General features: G+C 38.8%; 1 protein-coding gene across 1 annotated transcript in view; it reads left to right on the top strand.

Moving 5' to 3' along the window:
* PCCA (propionyl-CoA carboxylase subunit alpha) overlaps positions 1–22,365 on the top strand; it is a 394,660-nt gene that overhangs the window by 42,244 nt on the left and 330,051 nt on the right. Inside the window, exons 5-6 of the mRNA XM_041731155.1 lie at positions 19,582–19,695; positions 21,923–21,976. Of these exons, the coding sequence (XP_041587089.1) occupies positions 19,582–19,695; positions 21,923–21,976 (168 nt within the window). The remainder of the gene's footprint in view (positions 1–19,581; positions 19,696–21,922; positions 21,977–22,365) is intronic.

The raw sequence follows: 22,365 nt of genomic DNA, 5'->3' as shown, positions 1-22,365 counted from the left end.
ATAGGGGTTAGAGGCACCAAACATCTGTGCATTCAAAAATCCATATATAACCATATATAATCCATATATAATATAATCCATATAATCCATATATAACCTTTGACTTCTCCAAATCTAATAGTCTACTATTTGACTTACCAGTAACTTACAGTCAATTAACACACACACACACACACACACACACACACACACACACACACTTCAACTTTTAGAAACTATTTATTTTCCACCAACCTTATTTCCTTTTTTTTTTTTTTTTTTTTTTTTTGTGGAAGAGCAGCCTAAGACTCAGTGGTTGTTCCTATCCATTCATTGGCCTGAGCAGTGGGAGCTGTAGCCTAGTCTTCAGTGGCAGACTGAGAGCTTCAGTAGAGGGCCCCTGCATATCTTCAGACCAGTCTGTGACTTCAGGTTGAGTTATCAGTAGACCCAGGAGTTGGAGCAGTCCATTGCCCCTGAAATTCCTCCTTGGCTCCTCTTGGTTTTCAGTCTCCTGAGGATCTCTCTATCTCTGTAGAAGTAGGAGATTAGGCATGACTTCCCAGATTAATACATATTTTGTATCTTGTATATGTTATATGCTATATTCCTAACAATAAGCAAGAGAAAAGAAAATGTTACTAAGAAAATTATAAGAGAAAATACATTCACAATATTGGTTATATAAGTGGACCTGTGCAGTTCAAACCAGGTTTGTTCAGAGATGCAACTGTCTTTGGGATATTTTATGTATTATGAAATTGAAATTTAAATTCTTTAAAGAATTTTTTTTTTTTTATCAGCAGCAATCAACATGGTTGGCTTCAGAGCCAATGTTGTCATCCCTTTTCTGTGCGCTTTAGGCCTTTGTGATACTGTTTTTGTGTCTCACAGGTGTACTACCATCTAGTCAGTCTGAGATCTGTGGTCTGTTGAGTTTTAAAATATTCTTGATATGCCTATTAGGATTATATCTATACATGTCCATCCAACCAAGGAATGGGTGCAGGAGTTGATAAATTTATTGGGTCACTTCTCTTTACTAGCTTTTCCTTTGTTAACTGTGCTTCCCTTTTTATTTCTCTTATTGGGGAAGCTGGGATTTTGGTTACTTTGCATTTATATATCTGTTTATGGCCGGGTGTTGAGAGTACAGAGGGAGACTAAGGAAAACTACTTTTTTACTCATAGCACTTCTGACACTAAATGTGTGGGGTTTTTCCCCTCGCACCAAAAACCAGTTCTCCAGCTCTCTGGATGCCAGCTGGATGTTGTACAATTTAATTCAGCTCTAATACCAATTACCTGGAGTTTGATTCCACAGATGAGGTCTTGTGAGACTGCCCCCACTTTAGATGCTTTTCTCAAGTCCTGGGTTATTACTTGAACTTTTCCACAAGTCGCTATAAATTAGGGGTTTCCACAGCCCCCTCCTCAGGTTTGATAATTTGCTTTGATAACTCACAGAACTCAGCCAAATACTTGACTTAACATTTATTGGTGGGTTGCCTGGGTGGCTCAGAGGTTGGGTGCCTGCCTTCAGCTCAGTTCCTGATCCTGTGATCTGGGATCGAGTCCCTCATTGGGCTCCCAGCAAGGAGCCTGCTTCTCCCTCTGCCTGTGTCTCTGGTTTTCTCAATCTGTGTCTCTCATGAATAAATAAATCTTTTAAATAAAAAACATTTACTGGCTTACTTTAAATGGTATCATAAAAGATACAAATGGATGGCTAGGGGAAGAGTTACATCAGGCGACATCTGGAAGGGTCTTGAGTACAGGAGCTCTAGTCCATGGAGTTAAGGTGTGCCACCTTTCTAGCACGTGGCTGTGCTCACCAACTCAGAAGCTCACCGAATCCCTGTTGGCTAGGAAGGTTCCATTATGTAGGTGTGATTGATTAAATTGTTGGTCATTGCTGATTACCTCACTCCTTAGTCCCTCTCTTCTCCCCTGGGGTCAGGGGAAGGGAGTTGAAAGTTCCATCCCCCTGATTGTGTCTTCGTTAATCTGGTGACTGGCCCCCTCCCTGAAGCTATCTAGCCTCCCACCCCCAGTCAGCTTATTAGCATACAAAAAGACACTCTTATCACTCCGGAGATTCCAAGGATCTTAGAAGCTCTTGTGTCAGGAACTGGGGTCAAAGACCAAATATTAGAACAAAAGATGCTCTTAACACCCCTATTTATCAGGAAATAACAAGGGTTTTAGAAGTTCTGTGTCAGGAACCGGGGGCAGAGACCAAATATATATTTCTTCTTCAGTCAGAAAGAAAAAAGGCAGTGGGAATTCATGAACCCTCATGGGACTGCAGTTTCACTGATGGGAGAAGAATGTTCCTTCTCTGTTTTGGCTCCTGCAAGCTCCCATTTTGTCTCTTGGCTCCTGTTGCAGTAGTAGAGTTACCTGATGGCTGGGGCACCAAAAAATCAAGTTTAAACCAAAACAAAAATCCCTGGGAAATTTCTAAGTCTTAGGAGCTCCCTTTTCTACTTTTTGAGTCAGAAATCTAGGGCTTCTCCTGGAGGAGCTCTGTCAGCATACCAGTACCTACTTTGGGGATTACATTTTGTTCATCAGCCCGGGGGTGGGGGAGAACTTGGAAAATGTGAAAACTCACCACTGGTTGAGGTTTCTTCTTCCTCTTGATCTGCCTGCTACTTCTCAGGGTTCACACATAGTGGATTCATGTATTCATGTTCAGATTTCTTAGCTGCATTTAGCGGGACAGACAGAAGACCACATTTACTAATGTTTTACTTGCAAGTAGAGTGATCAGTGGGGTTTCTTAAAGGTCATTTAAAAACAAGTGTGGGAAGGAATTCAGTGTAGCTGAATAGGTGTTTGTGTCTGATACTATTATGCTGTATATGGGAAAAGTTTGGTTAGATAACATTAGAGGAAAAGCAAGAGATTTTCATTGTGTGATTAAGAGTACTGCCTGTTAAGTTTGTCTGAGATTTGTGGGAGAGAAAGGAAGTTATAGTTAGCTTATAGCTAACTGCTTGGAATGGCCCTACTGCCGCAACCTCTAGTAAGCTGCTGTTTGTGATGGAGTATAACATTCCTCACATGAACATTATTTTCTTTTCACAGGAGATAAATGTTGAGAGCCGCCAGTCCCGGTTAAAGCCTAAACTCTTTACTAGGACATTGAAAATTGTTTTCATGGTGGTTTCCCTTCTAAGTCTTTATGTCTTTATCTTCCCCCATACTCACCCATCAGTACATCTTGCTTTCAGGCTGTTTTACGGATGTCTGGGTAGGCTGGGGCCTTTCCCATTTCCATGACTTTGAGTACAGAAGTTGCCTGTTAGTTACTCTTTTCACTTTTTTTCCATTTATTAGAAACTCCCTTTTATACTTAAAAAATGGATTCTTCATGAAATCAGTTTCTGTATTAGCAGTGTGTCCTGCTCTCATTTATTATTCCTGATTGCTGTTGGTTGTATTAAGTCTGTTTTTGGTTCTAGCCTGAACTCCTGGAAGGGAGAGGACTATGATGTACCATTTCTTTATGTAGCAGAGTGCCCATGATAAATGTCAGAATGAGTCAGGGAAGGGAGAGGGAAGTGTTCAGGGTCTATTTAATGGTAATGATATATGGTGGGTGGAGCATAAAGTAGTTGAATTAGAAAAGAGAGTGAAAAGCAGACCCAGTAGTCTATAAATGGAATTAGGAACTTATGTTTAGGGCAAAATGTTTTATTACTTTGGGTTTTGGGAATAATGCTCAGGTAGTCCTATTCTTTGTCTATTTGTTATAGTTTTTCTTTTGGAGGGGCAGCTTTTTCTCTTGTTCTTTCTGTCCATAGAGCCATCCGCCATCTCCCTGTTCAGAGAGGGAGCTGCCGATTTTTCTACCGTGTGTTGTCCAGATGTTCCTCTTCATTTGAATACATTTATTTACTCTCTTATACAAAAGCGGCCTGTGGACAGCTGCACCAAGTATTCTTTCTTAACCCAGCCAGACATTTGGATTTGAAAAAAAGTTAGATTTTTCAAAGAAAGACAAGTAGCTTGTGCCATTAAACTATTTATGTCTTCCTTCCCCATTGCTGTTGCAATTTTACCTTTTACCTCTGTCCTTACAGTATGTCCCGTGACAAATCTATTTCCCAATGTAAGGAACTAATTGATCCTGAAATCTGAAATTCCCTGAGCTGTCCTACAGACTAGAGTCTATACCTGGGTTCTCCAGTGCTTTTGGGAAGCTCACTGAAGTCCTGCATTCTTGGGCTTTTATCTGGCCACTTTCAGCTGTGACCTTGCTGAGTGGACCAGGCTCCTTGTGGGAGGCAGTACCGTGCGAGGTGGGTCATGCTTCAAGCTATCAGGTAACTTGATCTCTCCGGACATTTTTGAGTTCTTCCCCCATTTTGACTCCTGTTCTTTACCTTCTGTGTTGTTTATAATTCCTAGGAAGGTGAGAGTCCTGTCTTGGCCTCAGGCTTGATTCCAAGTTCTGTTTATCTGACTGTGTGTTGCTCAGTCTCCAGGCTAAGTCCTCATAGAAGTACCACTCAGCTCTTATTCTGTTCCTGGTGGCTAGGCCCAGGCATAGAGCCTCAGGTAAATTCAATGGATGGCAAAAATCACTTTGGATTTAATTATTGAAATTAATTATTAGGCCTGGGGCTCATTCAAAGTACTCATCCTGTCCTCTGCTGGAGAAGAAATTTTCTTGTTTGGAAGATGGTGAGAAAAAAAGATTTATTTTTAGAGAATAAAAACATTTCCCAGATGTTTTTGGTGACTTCGTGTATCCTCTCCCTGCTCACTGAGATTGAGTGTGCTGACAAAGACAAAATCTTTTTGAACTCCATAACTGCTTTTTATGATTGTTGCTTTAAGTAAGGGAGCTAACTGTAGAGTGCCAGGATTTTGTTTTAAAGATTGTATTTATTTATTTATTTGAGACAGAGGGAGAGAGGATGAGCAAGGAGGCGGGCAGAGGGAATGCCTTGGTATCTGGGAGAGTAGCTGCTTTGAGAAGGATATCTGTTAAGCTGCACTAATGGAATAATGGTAGGTAACAGGTATTCCTTAAAGCTAGGTTGCATTTGTGGCTGTGGTAATTTAGGAACTATATGATGATTTTCATATAACCATTTTGATACCAGATTAGATTTTCAGTAAAGGTTTGTAGATATTTTTCATGACCATCTTTAAAAAGCTTTTTTTTTTTTTTTTTAAGATTTTATTTATTTATGTATTTGACAGAGAATGAGAGAGAAACAGAGTGAGCGAGCACAAGCACAAGCAAGCAGAGGGAGAGGGGAGAATCAGGCTCCCTGTTGAGCAGAGGACCTAACTTTTGGCTCTATCCCAGGTTACTGGGATCATGACCTGAGCCAAAGGTAGACGCTTAACCGATGGAGCCACCCAGGCAACCCCCCCCCCATCTTCAAAAGTTTTAACTGCTTCATTTAAAAAATAATATTCACAATTTTTGATTTTTAAAGTAAAATAAAAATATACATGCTGTATTTCCTGTGGTAAGAAATACAAAATTTTAGAGTCCCGACATCTAATTTAAGCTGGTGGGATAAATCAGACCTCATCTTCCTGTTCCAAATTCCCAGGAAAGAGAAGCACTTAAAAAACCGAAAGAAAATAACCAGGATTTTGGTGCAAAAATATGGGAAATACGGTCTTGAAAACAGTGAAGAATTTCTGAAGGATAGATAGCAAATGTATTTATTCATTCAACAGAAAGTTCTGGTCAATACACAGGAGGAAATGGCTACAAAAGGTGGAACAGTTTCAGAAGAGAAAGATCCAGAGCAGGAAAGGGAACCTGGAACAAGTAACAAGATGTCTGGTTCAGAAACCTCATTGTGGTCATCCAGCTGGGTGATTCCTCCATGCTGTGTGTCTGTCAGGGGAATGGTTGGTGAACTGGAGTGCCATGTCTTGAAATTTTTTATTTGTCAAAAAAGAATGAGGTATATCTCTAGATTTTGACAGAACATCTCTAAGACATTAGAGGGTGAAAAAGAACAAGTAAAATGGCACTAGAATAATACTGTTGATGTTTAAAAAAACTCCATGTGAAAAGATTTTATAATGTTGTAGGTCACATACATTACATAAAAGCATAGACGGGGTGGGGGGCGGTGGTGCTCTGCAGTGGCAGTATTGGTAATTGCTTTTAAGGTGGGAAGTTGGAGTTCTTTAAGGGAGTGAGGAGCAGTGGTTATCATTATTGCTTAAACTCTTTATTTATTTTTTAAAATTTATTTATTCATGAGAGACAGAGAGAGGCAGAGACGCAGGCTGAGGGAGAAGCAGGCTCCATGCAAGGAGCCTGACGTAGGACCCAATCCTGGATCCTGGGATCATGCCCTGAGCCGAAGGCAGACACTCAACCGCTGAGCCACCCAGGCGTCCCAAATTCTTTGTTTTAAAAATTGAAGTAGTATATTCACATGTTACTTGGGTGATTAAAGGAAAATAAAACTTTAATAACATCTAGATGATTCATTTTTATAGTGTTGTCAATTAGTGGCACATGTTGAGCAATGGTACTGATGATGGGGCTCCAGTAGTTTTTTGAGATCTCATGACTTTGTTGACTATCTGTATTTTAAATGACTAGAACTGACATGTAGCTATTCATATGCTCTGGAAATACTTTTTAAAAATACCCTGAATGGGGCATCTGGGTGGCTCAGTCAGTTGGATGTTGAACTCTTGGTTTTGGCTTAGGTCATGAGTCCATCTTAGGGACTTCTGGTCAGGTTTATGAGGTACCCATGCTCACATGTTTTAGGTGTTTCTCTGTGGTGGGGCAATCTCTTTGAAAAGCTGTGTCAATCTGCAATTAGAAAGATATATCGATTACCTTGTGTGTGTACCGAGCTTTCCCAAAAGTTATAGAGAAAAGAAAATGTCCTGCATTTCCAAGCATTACAGTTACGCCACATGAAAGACTAGTCTTCAGTTTTTCTTTCTTACTTGACATTTGCCCTTCAACTGAGGGAAGCCAGGCTTCTATTTGTTGTTCTTCTGAATTGGTCCTCAAGGTCACCAGAGATTTGATATTTTAGATTCTGTAGCTACTTCTGAATCTTCATCTTAGTTGGTCTGCCTGAGGCATGCAGCACTGATGACTCTCCCACCATTTTGATGACTTTCTTCTCCCTCACCATCCTCTGGTCTCTAAGGGCTCTGTGCATCTGCTGCTGGAGTGCCATTCTGAAGTGCTTTCTGTCGCCAGAGTCCTCTTTGTCAGGTTAATTCCAACTCTTTCTTTACTGGCTGCAGTTATTAATCAAACATTTATAGTATGTGTCACTGTGCTATGTGCCAGAAATTCCTCACCTAGCAGAACTCACAGCAGAGTGTATTAAAAAAATGAATATGAAACTTGCTGATTTTTTTTAACAGTGTTATTGAGGTACACTTAGCATATCATAAAGCTTACCCATTTTAAGGGTATAGTTCAGTGAGTTATACCAGTTGCTGGGCATTTGGGTTGCTTCTAGTTTTTAATTAGTATGAATAATGCTGTTATGAATATGTGTCTGCATGTTTTTGAGTGAACATGTATTACCCTTTCTTTTGCATGTATACTTAGGATTGGAATTGCTGGGTCATTTGGTAACTATACTTAAACTTTTCGGTGTTACTAGACTGTTTTCCAAGGCAGCTGCATCATTTTACATTCCTATCAGTAGCCTATGAGGGTTCAAATCTCTCTTCATTCATGCCAGTGCTATGCCAGTCCTCCTAGTCAGTGGGAATTGGTATTGCATTGTGATTAACAATGTTTTTTGAAGAGCAAAAACTTTAACTTTTGATGAACTCTAGTTTCTCGGATTTCTTTTTTTATGGATCAGTCTGCATCTGTAGAGTATGTCACTTGAATTTCTTTGCCCTGTGTTTCTGCTTAGCTCTTTGAAGATATCTAGAAGATCAGATTGCTTATCCCATCTTTACTCCCCTGCCTTGCCTCAGTTTTGATAGTGCTCACATTGTTCTAGGGCTGGGGCAGTGGTTGGGCGCGCATGTTCCCTAGTTCTACTTATGTTCTTCCTGGCCCGAGCACTTTCAGGACTAGGGTGATCATAGCTTCCCACTCTTGCTAGTCCCTTGAAAACCTTCTTCTTCTTCTTTTTTTTTTTCCTTGAAAACCTTCTGTTGGGTTTCCTAGCCCCACTCACATGTGTTATTTTCAGGTAAACATGTTTGATCATGTCACTTTATTCTTGGAGAATCCTGACCTAATTTGGACTGAAAGCATTTCTGAGATGGGGGTTGGAAAATGATGGCCTGTGAGCTAAATTGGCCCACCACATAGTTTTTGTAAATAAACCTTTATTGAAACACAGCCATACCCATTTGATTTTGTATTGTGTATGGCTGCTTTTGTGCTGCAAAAGCAGATTTGAGGGGTTTGATGGAGTCTGTGCTCTACAAAACCTAAAATATTTACTCTGTGGTTCTTCACAGAAAAAGTTTGTTGACCCTGGTTCTTTTGCATTTAAGGTGGCTCGCAGAATCCACAGGAGGGCCAGAAGATAGACAACCCAGTCAGGTGAAATGAGTCTGTTAGAGAACAGATCCATCTTCCACTACTGACCATTCTTGCCAGTTGTGATGTTCTGGGATAGAATCAAAAGTTTCTCTAAAGCTGTCCTAGAAGAACTGACTCTTTTACTTCTGTGCCTGGTATGATATGTAATCTGCTTGCTGGGGTACCACTTCATATTACTCTTATTTCTTTGGGTGTGCCTGATTGGTGGAACTGGGATCGTGTACATGCCCCCTAATTGCAAGGAAGTCTGGGAAATCTTCTTTTTGTTTGTTTTTGTTTTTTACGGATTTTATTTCTAAGTAATGTCAACATCTAATGTGAGGCTCAAACTCAAAATCCTGAGATCAAAAGTTGCATGCTTTACTGACTCTGCCACCCTTGGGAAATGTTCTCTTTTGCTTTTTGCCCTTGATAGAAGAGGGAAGCAAGTTAGAGAGGAGTGTTGGAATGGTCATTTAGTCAGTCTTCCTGCAGCATGAGAAGTTATCAATCACTATCAATGCTTCTTTCTTTTTAACATCCCTTGTTAAAAATTTATTCTTATTTTCTTCTCCCCCTTCCTGCTCCTAAACACAAAGAAAAAAACCCCTAAAACAGGGAAGTAACCCATGTCCTAGAAGATGGCAAGCGTGATATCTCCCACAATACTGTCAGTGCCAAAAGTAGACAACAGTCCATCCAAACAACATTTGGAGTGTCTGCATGGTGACATTGGCCGTTGGCTCAGAAGTCCCACAGGGGGATGTCATCCTTCTGTTGAGTGGCAGCAAATGAAGTGGGTTGTGTCACAGCTAAGGAACACAGGCCTGTCAAGAACTGTGTTTTACTCTAATCTTTACTGTGAAATTTTCCTTTCAGGCTAACAAGTTTGCCTCTTTCCTTTCAGGCTAACAAGTTTGCTCTCACATTTTCATGGTGCTGCTAGAAGATAAAAGGCAGCTCCGTCAGAGATGAAGGACCGTTTATTCCTCACTAGCCATGGCAGTGGTCAGGATATCAGCATTTTTGCTCTCATTCCCCAAGTCCCAATTCCCAGAAGGTGATGTGAAGAGGATCAGATGATACCTGTATGAAATAGTTTGAGCTTAGACTTCTTCTCACATAGTGAATCTTTTATAATGGACTATTAGCATCTCTGCACTTTGCCCCAGAGTCTGACAGTATCCTTCTCTTCTCAGGCTGTTGGTTATTCAAACACTTGTGCAAATACACTTTGAGACAAAAGGCAGTTGGTGCCTTGCTCATATGATGTGCAGAAATACAAAATACTCAGGGAAAGTTTGTGCCAACTAGGATCAGGGTAAGTTTAGCATGTTTTGTAGCAAGCAACAAACTAACAAGGGCCCCTCCATCAGGGAGCAAGTAGTTCTTTAATAGTCACACTATGAGTGCTTGTTTTACTTAGTTGCCTAGCTTATATGACTAGCTGCAGACACTGCTCAAGATCAGATTTTGCCATTTGGAACACTCAGTAAGGATGCTTGGGGTGGTCCAATCCCATGGTGAACTGCCTATACCAAAAGTATGTAATTACCAGTTACTTCCCTTTCTGACTAGGAACCTCTAAGGTTGACCTGGTCGTATTCTAATGAAATCTCTACATCCAGTTCACTAATCTGGTCTTCTTGTTAAGAAGAATTGAGTTGGTACTTATGGCGGTGATTGTATTTGAGATATTATTATAAGTAATAGTTACTGATACTACAAAATATGATGTTTTAGGCACCTGGGTGGCTCAATTGGTTAAGCATCTGATTCTTGATCTCAACTCAGGTCTTCGAACTCAGGGTCGTGAGTTCAAGCCCTGCTTTGGGCTCCATGCTGAGTGTGGAGCCTACTTAAAACAAAAGCAAAATACTGTGATTTAAATAGTATGACTTTCAAATGTTCTCCCACAAAACATCTAAACATCTTTTTAATTTTAGATTAGGGATGCCAGTGTATCTAAGGATATCCAGAAATTTTGGTTATTGTTTTTGCCATCCCTTAGGGCACAGATAGGCAAACTTTGCCTATAAAGACTCAGAGTAAATATTTTAGGTGTCTGTCCCAACTACCCAACTTTGTAGTTATAGCACAAAAGATGTCATTGAGAGTAAGTAAATGAATAGGTAGCTGTGCTCTCATAATTTTTTTTTTTTTTTTTTAAACAAAAGCAGACATTGGGCTGGATTTGGCTGTCACTATAATTTGTTGTCCCTTTCCCTGGGAAGTTATCTTTATTTTGCATAGTTGAACTTGGCTACTACAACATCTGTGTTCCAGATTAAGGGAAAGCACATAGCCAAAATTCAGAAAATATGCTTCTGTTTAAGTTGTAGGGGATTTCCAAGTTGTACATTTCACTTTCTGATCCCAGTGACTCAAACTTAAAAGACTCTTCTTAGTCTAATAAACCTGGTCTCTACCTAGTCAGTCATATGCCATGGGAGCAGGGAAATGAAGGTTTTGGGGCACAGTAGTGGTCTGCTACCATGGTGTGATGTCTATAATTTATTTACTTTTTAAAAAGATTTTATTTATTTATTCATGAGAGACACAGAGGCAGAGAGGCAGAGATACACAGACAGAGGGAGAAGCAGTTTCCCCTCAGGGAGCCTGATTGGGTGGGACTCCATCCCTGAACTCCAGGATCACGCCCTGAGCTGAAAGCAGAGATTAACTTCTGAGCCATCCAGGTGTCCCTATAATTTATTTTAAACCCCTTCAGAACGGAGAGGCATAAATCCCTGTGTTCATTTAAACTACATTGTAGGTCCTTTCAGTTCCTCTTACTGACAATCAGCAATCTAGGGATGGCTTTTAAAAGCATTTACAACTTTCCACATCTCAGTCAAGACTAAGTTTATAAGTAAATGGGTTTTCTTTGGTGACATTAGTGGTTTAATATTTAGCAGTATGGATATTAGAAACTGATGCTTATTAGTGAAATTAACACTATCCAAGATACTTGGATTGGCTGAAACATTTCCAAGACCTCTCACCCTTGAATGGACATGATACAAGAATTAATAAGGCATTTACCTCTATGGATGGTGCCTTGCACTTGAGTTCCTTGTTTTTGGTATCCCACCATCAGAGAGGAGGATTTCTGGTTGCCTTTATAGCAACTGTAAAGATCAAATCTTGCATTTGGAATTTTATTATGTCTCTCTTGGTGACTCTTTTATGCAAGCTGAGAATTTGACAAGAGTTGGGATTTTATGCAGCATGTGGAGCAAGCTGTATGCTCTTTTTAATTTTTAAAAAAAAGATTTATCAGAAAATACATGAGTAGGGGGAGGGGCAGTAGGAAAGGGAGAGAGTCTTCAAGCAGACTCCCTACTTGAGTGTTTGATCTCAGGACCTTGATGTTGTGGCCTGAGCCAAAACTGAGAGTCAGGTACTCTATGCTGTATGCTGTTTTGCTGAGAAATGTTTGCTTATTAAATGTATGTGTGGTGGACTTTGGACTGAGAATTGCTTTTATTATAAACTTTTTAGCAACATAGATTTAACTAGTAGATAATCCTTACCCAGTTTTTCCTGTTCAGCTTTTTGGTGTCCACCATTATATCCATCTCCAGAAATAACTTGTGTATGGCCAATATGGCCTAAATTTTTTCATTATTTTCTTTTCAGATTTTGTGGTAAGAACATTCACCATGAGATCTAGCCTCTTAACAGATTATAAATGCACAATACATTATGCCTGTTTATAACTCCCCATTTCCTCCTCCCCTTATCCCTGATAACTACCATTCCAGTCTTTGATTTTATGCATTTGACTATTTCAGGTGCTTCCTGTAAGTGGAGACCTGAAGTATTTTGTCTATGTCTGTCTTATTTTACTTGGCATAATGTCCTCAAATTCATCCGTGTTGTCACATATTGCAGAATTTCCTTTTCTTAAAGACACTGAATAGTATTCAGTTGTAAGTGTATACCACACTTGGTTTATCTATTTAGCTGTCAGTGGACATTTAGATTGTTTCTAAACACATTTTAACTATTACGGATAGTTCTGCAATGAACCTGGGAGCGCTAACAGCTCTTTGAGATCCTGATTTCATTTTTTTTTTTCCAAATACATACCCTGAAGTAGAATTGCTAGAGCATATGGTAGTTCTTTTTTTTTTTTCTTTTTTTTTTTAAAGTAAACTCTACCCTCAGCTTGGGGCTCAAACTCACAACCCCAAGATCAGAAGTCACATGCTCCACAGACTGAACCAGTGAGGCACTCCATGGTATTTTTTTTTTTTAAAGATTTTTATTTATTTATTCATGAGAGACACACAGAGAGAGGCAGAGACACAGGCAGAGGGAGAAGCAGGCTCCATGCAGGGAGCCCAACGTGGGACTCGATCCCGGGACTCCAGGATCACACCCTAGGCTGAAGGCAGGCGCTAAACCACTGAGCCATGGTAGTTTTTTAAAAAAAATTTTGAGGAACTTTGTACTGTTTGACATAGAGCCTGTGCCATTTTGTTGGCCTAAAGTTCTTCCGCAACAAGGATTTTGAAATTTATGAATGCCATCAATATCTGGTGGTCTTACTAGATTTAGATTTCTCTTGATAGTTTGCTTTCTCAGGCTCTCATTTCCAGCCCTTTTTATATTCTCATACCACCAGTGACTCTTTTGGTAATCTTATCTCTTGATTTGCACACCAAATAGAAACTGCCAAAGGCCGGAGCCTTCAATTTCTGCCAATAGATTTATGAATCTACCTGTATTTATGCCTATTCTTGGTATCTTCCGACTACTGAGAAGGAAAGACACGTTCCTGATCTTATTCCTGCTGCTTTCTCTGCAGTGGTGGCTGGAGAATGTCTATGGAGAAGGACTTTTAGGCAGCACAGCTGAGGAGTGGGTGCTTTGGGAGCTTGTCTTGGACTGCTTAACAAGCTGTCTGTCTGTCCTTCTGTCTTTACTGTTTGTCTTTCCTGTCTGATTTTCCTTTATCTTGTTTCATTTTTTTAAAGATTCATTTACTTAAGAGAGAGAGCAAGAGAGGGAGAGTGTGCAGAGGGAGAGAAAGAGAGGCAGGCTTCCTGCTGAGCAGAGAGAGCCAATGTGGGGCTTGATCCTAGGGCCCCAAAAATCATCACCTGAACCAAAGGCAGATGCTTAACCACCTGAGCCACCCAGGTGCCCTCTCTTTCATCTTTTTTCTTTTTAATTCCTGGCTTATATTTTTGTGTGTGTTAGAAATGAGCTCTATCCCTTTGTCCCTGTCTCCTGCTTCCCCATGTCTCCTAGCTCTGCCACTTGATTGTCAATTTGAATTGTTTCATCTCCCAGATGTTTTTAAGCTCCTTACTTTCCAGAGAGTCCTACTCAAGTGGATTTGTTCAAATTTTCCTAAGCTAAAAAAAAAATCTCACTTCAAACTTTTTCTCAGCTATATCTCTGCCTCTCCCAACCTTTACAACCAAACATATAAGTAACCCCTGTCCCACCCCTTCATACTTCTCTCTGCACCCCCTCCTCCCATTCCACGGTCTCTTTCATTGTGGTCTTGGTACATTGACATTGCTTTTGCTAAGGTTTTGCTTTCATACTTGGTCTCTCCTCTCCCCTACTCCATCCATCCCATCGTTCCCTGATGCTTCTACCAGGGATTAGTGTTAAAAGTATATGGTTCTAGTCATGCTGGTTTTCATTCTTTTTTTGTTTACCATGTTCTTAGAAATGCCTCCCTGCCAAATAAAGACTCAGCAAACCCACTGGTTCCGGATCAGAACCCTTTACTGATAGGAAAACAGGATTTTTAAAAACTTAAATTCTTTATTTAAATTCAACTTAGTTAACATATAGTGTATTATTAATTTCAGGGGTAGAATTTAGTGATCCATTAGTTGCATATACACTCAATGCTTGTTACATCAAGTGCCCTCCTTAATGCCCATCGACCAACTATCTCTTCCCCTAACCCACCTCCCCTCCAGCAACCCTCAGTTTCTTTCCTAGAGTTTAATGTCTCTTATGGTTTGTCTCCCTCTCTATTTTCATTTTATTTTTCCTTTCCTTCCCCTATGTTCATCTGTTTTGTTTCTTAAATTCCACATATGAGTGAAATCATATGGTATTTGTCTTTCTTTGACTTACTTTGCTTAGCATAACACTCTCCTAGTTCTGTCCACATCCTTGGAAATGGCAAGATTTCATTCTTTTTGATGACTGAGTAATATTCCATTATATATATATATATATATATATATATTATATATTATATATATCCCACATCTTTATGCATTCCTCTGTCAGTGGACATCTGGGCTCTTTCCATAGTTTGGCTGTTGTGAACATTGCTGCTATAAACATTGGAGTGCATGTGGCCCTTTGAATCACTATGTTTTTAACTTTTTGAGGAACCTCCATACTGCGAAAACAGGAATTTAGAAAATAGATTGGGAGTTTTGCAACTAACAAAAACCTAATCTCTTTTCCCTGTAACTTTTAATTTGTGGTTTTACCACTCTGAAAATTATGTAAGTTGTAACAGAAGAATAATAGTAAAGTCACTAACTCTGGTATCTAAAAATCATGAATAGGGATGTCGAGGTCGTTCAGTGGTTGAGCATCTGCCTTCGGCTCAGGGAGTGATCCCGAAGTCCCAGGATTGAGTCCCACATCAGGCTCCTTGCAGAGAGCCTGCTTCTCCCCTGCCTATGTCTCTGCCTCTCTTTCTTTTTTATTTTATTTTATTTATTTATTTATTTTTTAATTTATGATAGGCACACAGTGAGAGAGAGAGAGGCAGAGACACAGGCAGAGGGAGAAGCAGGCTCCATGCACCGGGAGCCTGACGTGGGATTCGATCCCGGATCTCCAGGATCGCGCCCTGGGCCAAAGGCAGGCGCCAAACCGCTGCGCCACCCAGGGATCCCTCTGCCTCTCTTTCTGTGTCTCTCAAGAATAAATAAGATTTTAAAAAAACAAAGAAATGCTTAAAAAAATCATGAATAAATGTGTCATGGTGCTACACATGTAGTTTTACAAAATGGAATCAAAACAAATACAATATATAATGATTTTGAAAAATCATTCTTGGGACGCCTGGGTGGTTCAGTGGTTGAGCATCTGCCTTTGGCCCAGCGTGTTATCCCAGAGTCCAAGGATCGAGTCCCACATTGGACTCCCTGCATGGAGCCTGCTTTTCCCTTTGCCTGTGTCTCTACCTCTCTCTCTCTCTGTGTCTCTCATGAATAAATAAAATATTTAAAAAAAAAAAAAAAAGAAAAATCATTCTTTATCTTCTAGAAATAAATTGCCTTTCTAGAAGGATATTCCAGAATGCTAGTCTGTTGACATTTGTGTGTAAGTCTCTTTAGACACATTGTAGGGAATAGAGAGAAAGGTTCTTTTTTTTCCCCTCTGAGAAATAGGATTTTATTTCATTTTTAAAAATGATCTTTCTGAGGGCACCTGGCTGGCTCATTTGGTGGAGTGTGTGACTCTTGGTCTTAGGGTTGTGAGTTTGAACCCTATGTTGGGTATAGAGATTAGTTAAAAAAAATCTTTTAAAAATGGTTTTTTTCTTTGGGTTCTCAAATTAAGATTGACGTAGTTGGCATTCTTTTCTTTACCTTTTCAGTCTTTAAGGGTGGCTTTTGCTTGTTGATAAAGAATTGGGTTAGATTTGGTGGATACTAAAGTCTGGACAGATTGTATGAGGCATTGCTGTTCTTGGTCAATGAGCACATCTAATCTACATTCTGTCGTCTTGGCAGTATCCCACCTTGGCTGTGTTCCCATGATGTCCTAAGGAAGACTCAAGTATTCATGAACATGGTAAAGAGTGCCCACCTGACTACAAATCTTGAGTGATAAGTTTCAAAGAAAACCTCCCAGCATGAGGAAGCATCCAAAGCTGTTTGTTTTCTCTATCTTTTTAAATCTGTATTAGGTTAGAAGGTATTTAGAAGCTTTCACTCAGATCTGATCTAGTGTACTTTGTAATACTAACATGCAGTGTTTTTGACCAAGCAGAATATCTTTTCTAAACATTTGTTAGGCATCTAATGGGCTAATATGAAATTTTCTATTAACTCAGTTTTAAAATTCAGACCACAATTTTTAATCTATCTATATCCAAGTATTTACAGTCCTTTAAAAGAAAAATCAACGAAGGTGATTTTTTTTCTTCTGTAAGTTGAAAAACACACTTTGTTTTGTTAGATTATTATTTGGAAAATAAAAGGCTGGTTCAAGTAATTTTTTCTATTCAAATAATAAAATTTAAAATATAAATTCCCCCTAAATGCTTGAGGGGGAAATTAATAATCTTTAAAAACTTACTGGAAAAGTTTCTGAAGACTACTTCATACTTAATTTTTTTTCTTTTTGAAACTTGTAGCCAGCAATATCCTAGTTAACTGATTAGTCCAGTTTAAACTTTTCCATGATTATTACATATCAAAGTATATAAAAAGGAATTTATATTTTTCAAGATTTTGAAATTCTTGAAACATAAATCCATCTAGTCAGTTTAGGCAGTGATAAGTTGCTCTTCAGAAGAGCCACCTACATGGCTTGAATGCAGTTGGTTTTGTATTAGTAACCCAGTGAAATCACCTCAGGCATTTAGTACAATAATAACAACAAAATTGAAATTTGAGTTTTCAGAGTTTTTAGAAGTATTCTTTCCAGGTTGACTCATAAGTATTTCCTTGGGGACCAAAGCAACAGAGGCTTCTAGTTTTTTCTTTTAAATAGCTTTGCCACGGATTTTTGCTAGTACTGACCTTGGACTTCACTGTGGTTTTGTTGAGATGCTAGTAAAGGCACCTTAAAGAAAGATTTGTTTCTGAGAAACAGAAGAAAAGAAATCAATCATTTAGAAACAGCATGTTTTGCCTTTCTTTGTAAAGCCTTGATCTTTTGACATATAATTTATCTGTTAAAATATGTTAGACTCTGAGCTAGATTCTCTGCATGTTTATAAACAGTTTGTGATAACAGGAAACATGTCTGTTAAGATGTTGTAAAACAAAAGGATGCAAACATATATGCAGTATGGTTACAAAGTGTATTTAGAAAAAAAGATTGGAAGTAATAAAATACTATTTAATCTCTTACTTTTTGATGCATGTTTATGATAAAAAATTTGGACATATAAATGTACACACGTGTGTGTATGTATTTTTGAATTTCTTCCCATTCAACCTTCAGTTCCTTTATGTATTGCTAAGTATGATTGTAGAATTTTTAATTTGCTGTAAACTTTCACCACAAAGAGAATGATTTATCAGTGAAAGTTATTAAATCAACTGCCAGCCATGTATATCTGTGAGATAAGTTTTTAGTACATAACGTTGTGCTGGGAGTGATTTAAAAAAAAAAAAAAAGAATTTAAGGCAACCTCTGCCTTGCTGGACTTTCTGATCTGGTGGAGCAAGGTGTCTAAATTGTAGTAGTCCTAATCCGTGAAGCAGTCAGAATAACTTTGCTCGGCAGGATGCAATTAAATGCCAGATTTTGTACTAAGTACTATAAGAGTTCAGATTAAAGGCGATTCATCTGAAGCTGAAGTACCTGGGAAAGACCTGGTGGTAAAAGTGAAACTTTAAGTGTATCTTTAATAGTCGTTAGTACCAGGAGGTGAATAAAATACACAGAATAAATGTGGATTTAACTTTACTTTATTCCCACCTGGCTAATGTGTCCATTTTAAAGGATTGCTCAGTGTTCAGTTCCTTTCTTATAGAAAAAAAGCACAGCCACAATTATAATGACAAAATTGCTAGTAATAGGGACCCAACTGGGAAGAGCACAGTAGAGGAGGAGCAACTTGAGGTTAAGGGGGGGAAGCAAGGCAGAAATAACCACAAGGAGAGCCTTGCTTTGAACATGGAAATATTTAGGATCCCTTTGCAGGATTGACTGCTTTTTCCTTGCAGGGGCATTATCATTAAAGAGATTACAGAGTGTATATATTTGAGTATTTTCTATTAAGATACTGATGTGTAAATCTCTTGGGCACAATATAATTTTTTACTTATTGGAAAATATTGAATTGATTAAGAGAACTCTGAACTTTCTAAAAGATGACTTAATTGGTTTCATTTTTTTGTAGATTTCATTTAAAACAATGTGCTTCTTAAAAATTCATGGGTGAAGAGTAGAACTTAGCAATACTCAGAAGTGTTTTCTATCTTAGACTTTTGGGGAGGTAGGGTCATAAATATCCAGGTAGATGTAGGTGCTCTAGTTTTTATGTCTGCCTTGTAAAATAAATTTAAACACAGTAGAAGTTCCTTAAGCTGGAAAATTTAGGGAAGGCCATTTCAAAGATATATGAATTCCTTTATCATTTTAAAAGAATAGATTTTTGTTTTTTTAGAAATAAGTTATTCTTTTCAGTAGTGAAAGACTTACCTCAATTAAGCAAAAAGTAGATTTAGAATGGAAAATGAGTAGTCTTAAAAATGGAGCATATATTTCTAAGTTTTGAGTAGACTCAGAACTTAATCTGCATATCAGCTGTTTTAGGAATAAAGGTAAAATCGTTGAGGATCAGATGTGAGAGTATTTAGATGATTGTCAAGATTTTCTGGCTCATGTGTAGTGATATTGAACTCTTTACTTGTCGACTTTAATTTGTGCTTGGTGCTGACCTGATGCTGTGCAGGGACACTCACTACATCCCTTCATTCAGTTTCTCTATTTATCCCCACTTCCTGGGGAGCTTGCTTAGAACGGGGCATGAGTGCTTGTTAGGAAAATATTGGGCTAGCCTGGCTACATGTAAGAGGGTAGTTTTTGATATAAGGTTTATGTATAGATGAATCAAATAAGGGGTCAACATTGTTTGCAGGGGTTTTATTTAATCAAATTGGTACGGAATATTATGAAAGTTATCTGGCTAGACATGACTCGGCTTGTAATAAATGGAAGTCATGGTTAATATAGTTCTGAGTTGATTTGTTGCACTGTTCTTTTTTTAGTGCACTTTCAAAAAGAATCTGACTACTAAATGATATGTGAAACAATCACATTTGCAATTCTGCGTATATTAGCAGATGATGGGAGTTCTTTTTGCTGGGAGCATCTGTTAATGCAGAGATTTGTCTCTTCAGGTTCATGTGAAAATGGCGGATGAGGCTGTCTGTGTTGGCCCAGCTCCCACCAGTAAAAGCTACCTCAACATGGATGCCATCATGGAAGCCATTAAGAAAACCAGGGCCCAAGCTGTGAGTCTGAATGAATCTATCTACTGCAGCTGTTTCATATATAGTGAGCAGAAAGCTAGAGTTTGTATTCAGAAAAAAGAAAAATAAGAAAGAATGATTGAAAATGCTATTGCAGTTAGTTCATGTCACATGAATTAAATGTGGCCGAATTCGCTACTGGAAATCAAAGGCTTTGTAGCATCTGGCAGTGTTGGTTGCTGATCCTGCAGGTGGCTGTTGGATTCAGCTTTCACACCAGGGAGCAGTTTCAGTTCATTTCCAAATTTGTTAGGGAAGAAAAAAAGAAATCCCAATTAGTTTTGAGTATTAACCCTTTGAGTGTAATAAAAATCTTAAAAAACATCTCTTATAAATAGGATCCACAAGATTCTTGTTTAAATTGTTTTAGTCATTTAAAGTTATGTATACCTGGTTACACTTCCAGATATAAAAACTATACAATTGGTAATTATTTTAATTTGATAATGTCAGTAGAATGCACTTCACTTACATGGAGAAGTCAGTAATTCTTCCCATCTCTAATTCTGTTTGAATGTTGAAGCCAGGAAAAAAAAAACTCGTTTCTGACATCAAGAATAGTGTTTTGCTGGTACTGTGTGTGTGTGTGTGTGTGTGTGTGTGTGTGTGTGTTAGATCAGAGAACTTATTATATAATGTTACAAACTATGCAGAGTTATCTCTAAAATTGGATGGAAACAGCCAATACCAGCAATTAGCCTGGAGTGCTTCAATTAGTGCTCACATATTTTGTGAAAGAAATGGTTTAGTAAGATGTATGTTTAAATAAGTAACTAAATTCATGAACCCATATTATAAGTGTTTACAGTTTATTATCAGAATTAATGAAGGTAGAATTCTTAACCCTTTAATGATAGCTTGTTAGAATATAAACTTTCGTTAAATGTTTCTGTAAAATGTGATTGGTGGAGTGAAACTCTTTTTTTTTTTAATTTATTTATGATAGGCACACAGTGAGAGAGAGAGAGGCAGAGACACAGGCAGAGGGAGAAGCAGGCTCCATGCACCGGGAGCCCGATGTGGGATTCGATCCCGGGTCTCCAGGATCGCGCCCTGGGCCAAAGGCAGGCGCCAAACCGCTGCGCCACCCAGGGATCCCAGGTGGAGTGAAACTCTTTTCCTGTGATGCAGTTTTTTGAATTCTGTACCATGTTCATAAAGCGTAGTTCAACATTTAAACATCTTGGATGTGTAGCTACTTCTACATTATGATATTGGCTCCTTCCAAAATTTGGCGTTCCTTATAGCAGAATTGTTCTCCTGGAAATAGGTTTAATACTCACTGATAATAGAGCATCTAAATTTGTTGGGCCAGTGTGATAGAACAGGACAATTGAACTTAAATCATAGCGACATGGTTTGTGAGAGAAGCTAGCATAAAGTGTTGTGAAATGCTAAGTGGGACAAGGGGGGGAAAGAAGAGTAAATATTAACGGAAAAAAATTCAATGTATACAGAAAAAGTAAAACCAGACTTCCATTTTAGTTTTGATAAAAACTGCTCATTAGGGGATCCTTGGGTGGTGCAGCGGTTTAGCGCCTGCCTTTGGCCCAGGGCGCGATCCTGGAGACCCGGGATCGAATCCCACGTCGGGCTCCCGGTGCATGGAGCCTGCTTCTCCCTCTGCCTGTGTCTCTGCCTCTCTCTCTCTCTCTCTCTCTGTGTGACTATCATAAATAAAAAAAAAAAAAAACAAGAAAAAAAAAACTGCTCATTAAGTGGCTGGTGTATTCATGTTGTCAGGAATAAAATATGTTAGCTGGCTTAGCCAGGGTTTTGGAAAGCAGCATTTCCGGAGACAGTAAAGAAAGGGGGAATCAGGAGTTTTTCATTCATCTCACAAATGGTTTCTTATAACCTTGGTCTTTGACCCACCAGCCATTAGAAAATTCTCCATGCTTGTGGCCAAAATTAGCCTCAGAAAAAAGTAGGGAGAGTTCAGGTTGTGTTGAAATAGATGTAGGTGGACAGACAGATTTATAGGTCAATGGTTCTGTTTATGGTTAGGACAAAGGTAGTGTGCTGCGAGTGAGTGTTCCATATGCAGTTTCTTGAATTTGGGTCTGTACTCGGGAATGTGAGTTGGAACTGTAGGAAAAGTAACCTTACTCAAGGCTCTTGAAATATAAACACATTCATGCACAATGTTGCTTATAAAAGTTTTGTGATGTGATAAAATTGAAAGTGCTTTTTATTTTTCATTTCTAAGGTACATCCAGGTTATGGATTCCTTTCAGAAAACAAAGAATTTGCCAAATGTCTGGTAAGTTTGTAATGAACCAGAATCTGTTTATTTATATTTCAGAAAGCAGTATAATGGTGTTACTTTTATAAATGTGGGTAGTGATGAATTACAGATTTTTAAAAAAAATGATTCTATTTATTTGTTTGAGAGAGAGCGGAGTGAGAAAGAGAATGAGTGGTGGGGAGGGGCAGAAGGAGAGGAAGAAGAGAGGCCCCATCCCAGGACCCTGGGATCATGACCTGAGCTGAAGGCAGATGCTGACTTACCCGGCTGAGCCACCCAGGCGTCCCTGAATTATATAGTTTTAATTGACCTGTTAATTCTTTGAAAATCATTTGTGAAAAGTGAAGAATTTTTATTCTGTAACCCAGGTCTTAGTTTGAGAATAAAAGTGGAGAAGTTCCAAA

Source organism: Vulpes lagopus, chromosome 16 (genome assembly GCF_018345385.1).
Source record: "Vulpes lagopus strain Blue_001 chromosome 16, ASM1834538v1, whole genome shotgun sequence".
NCBI classification, from domain to species: domain Eukaryota; kingdom Metazoa; phylum Chordata; class Mammalia; order Carnivora; family Canidae; genus Vulpes; species Vulpes lagopus.
The sequence above is the reverse complement of the archived record's forward strand: the minus strand, read 5'-3'. Positions and strand labels throughout refer to the sequence as shown.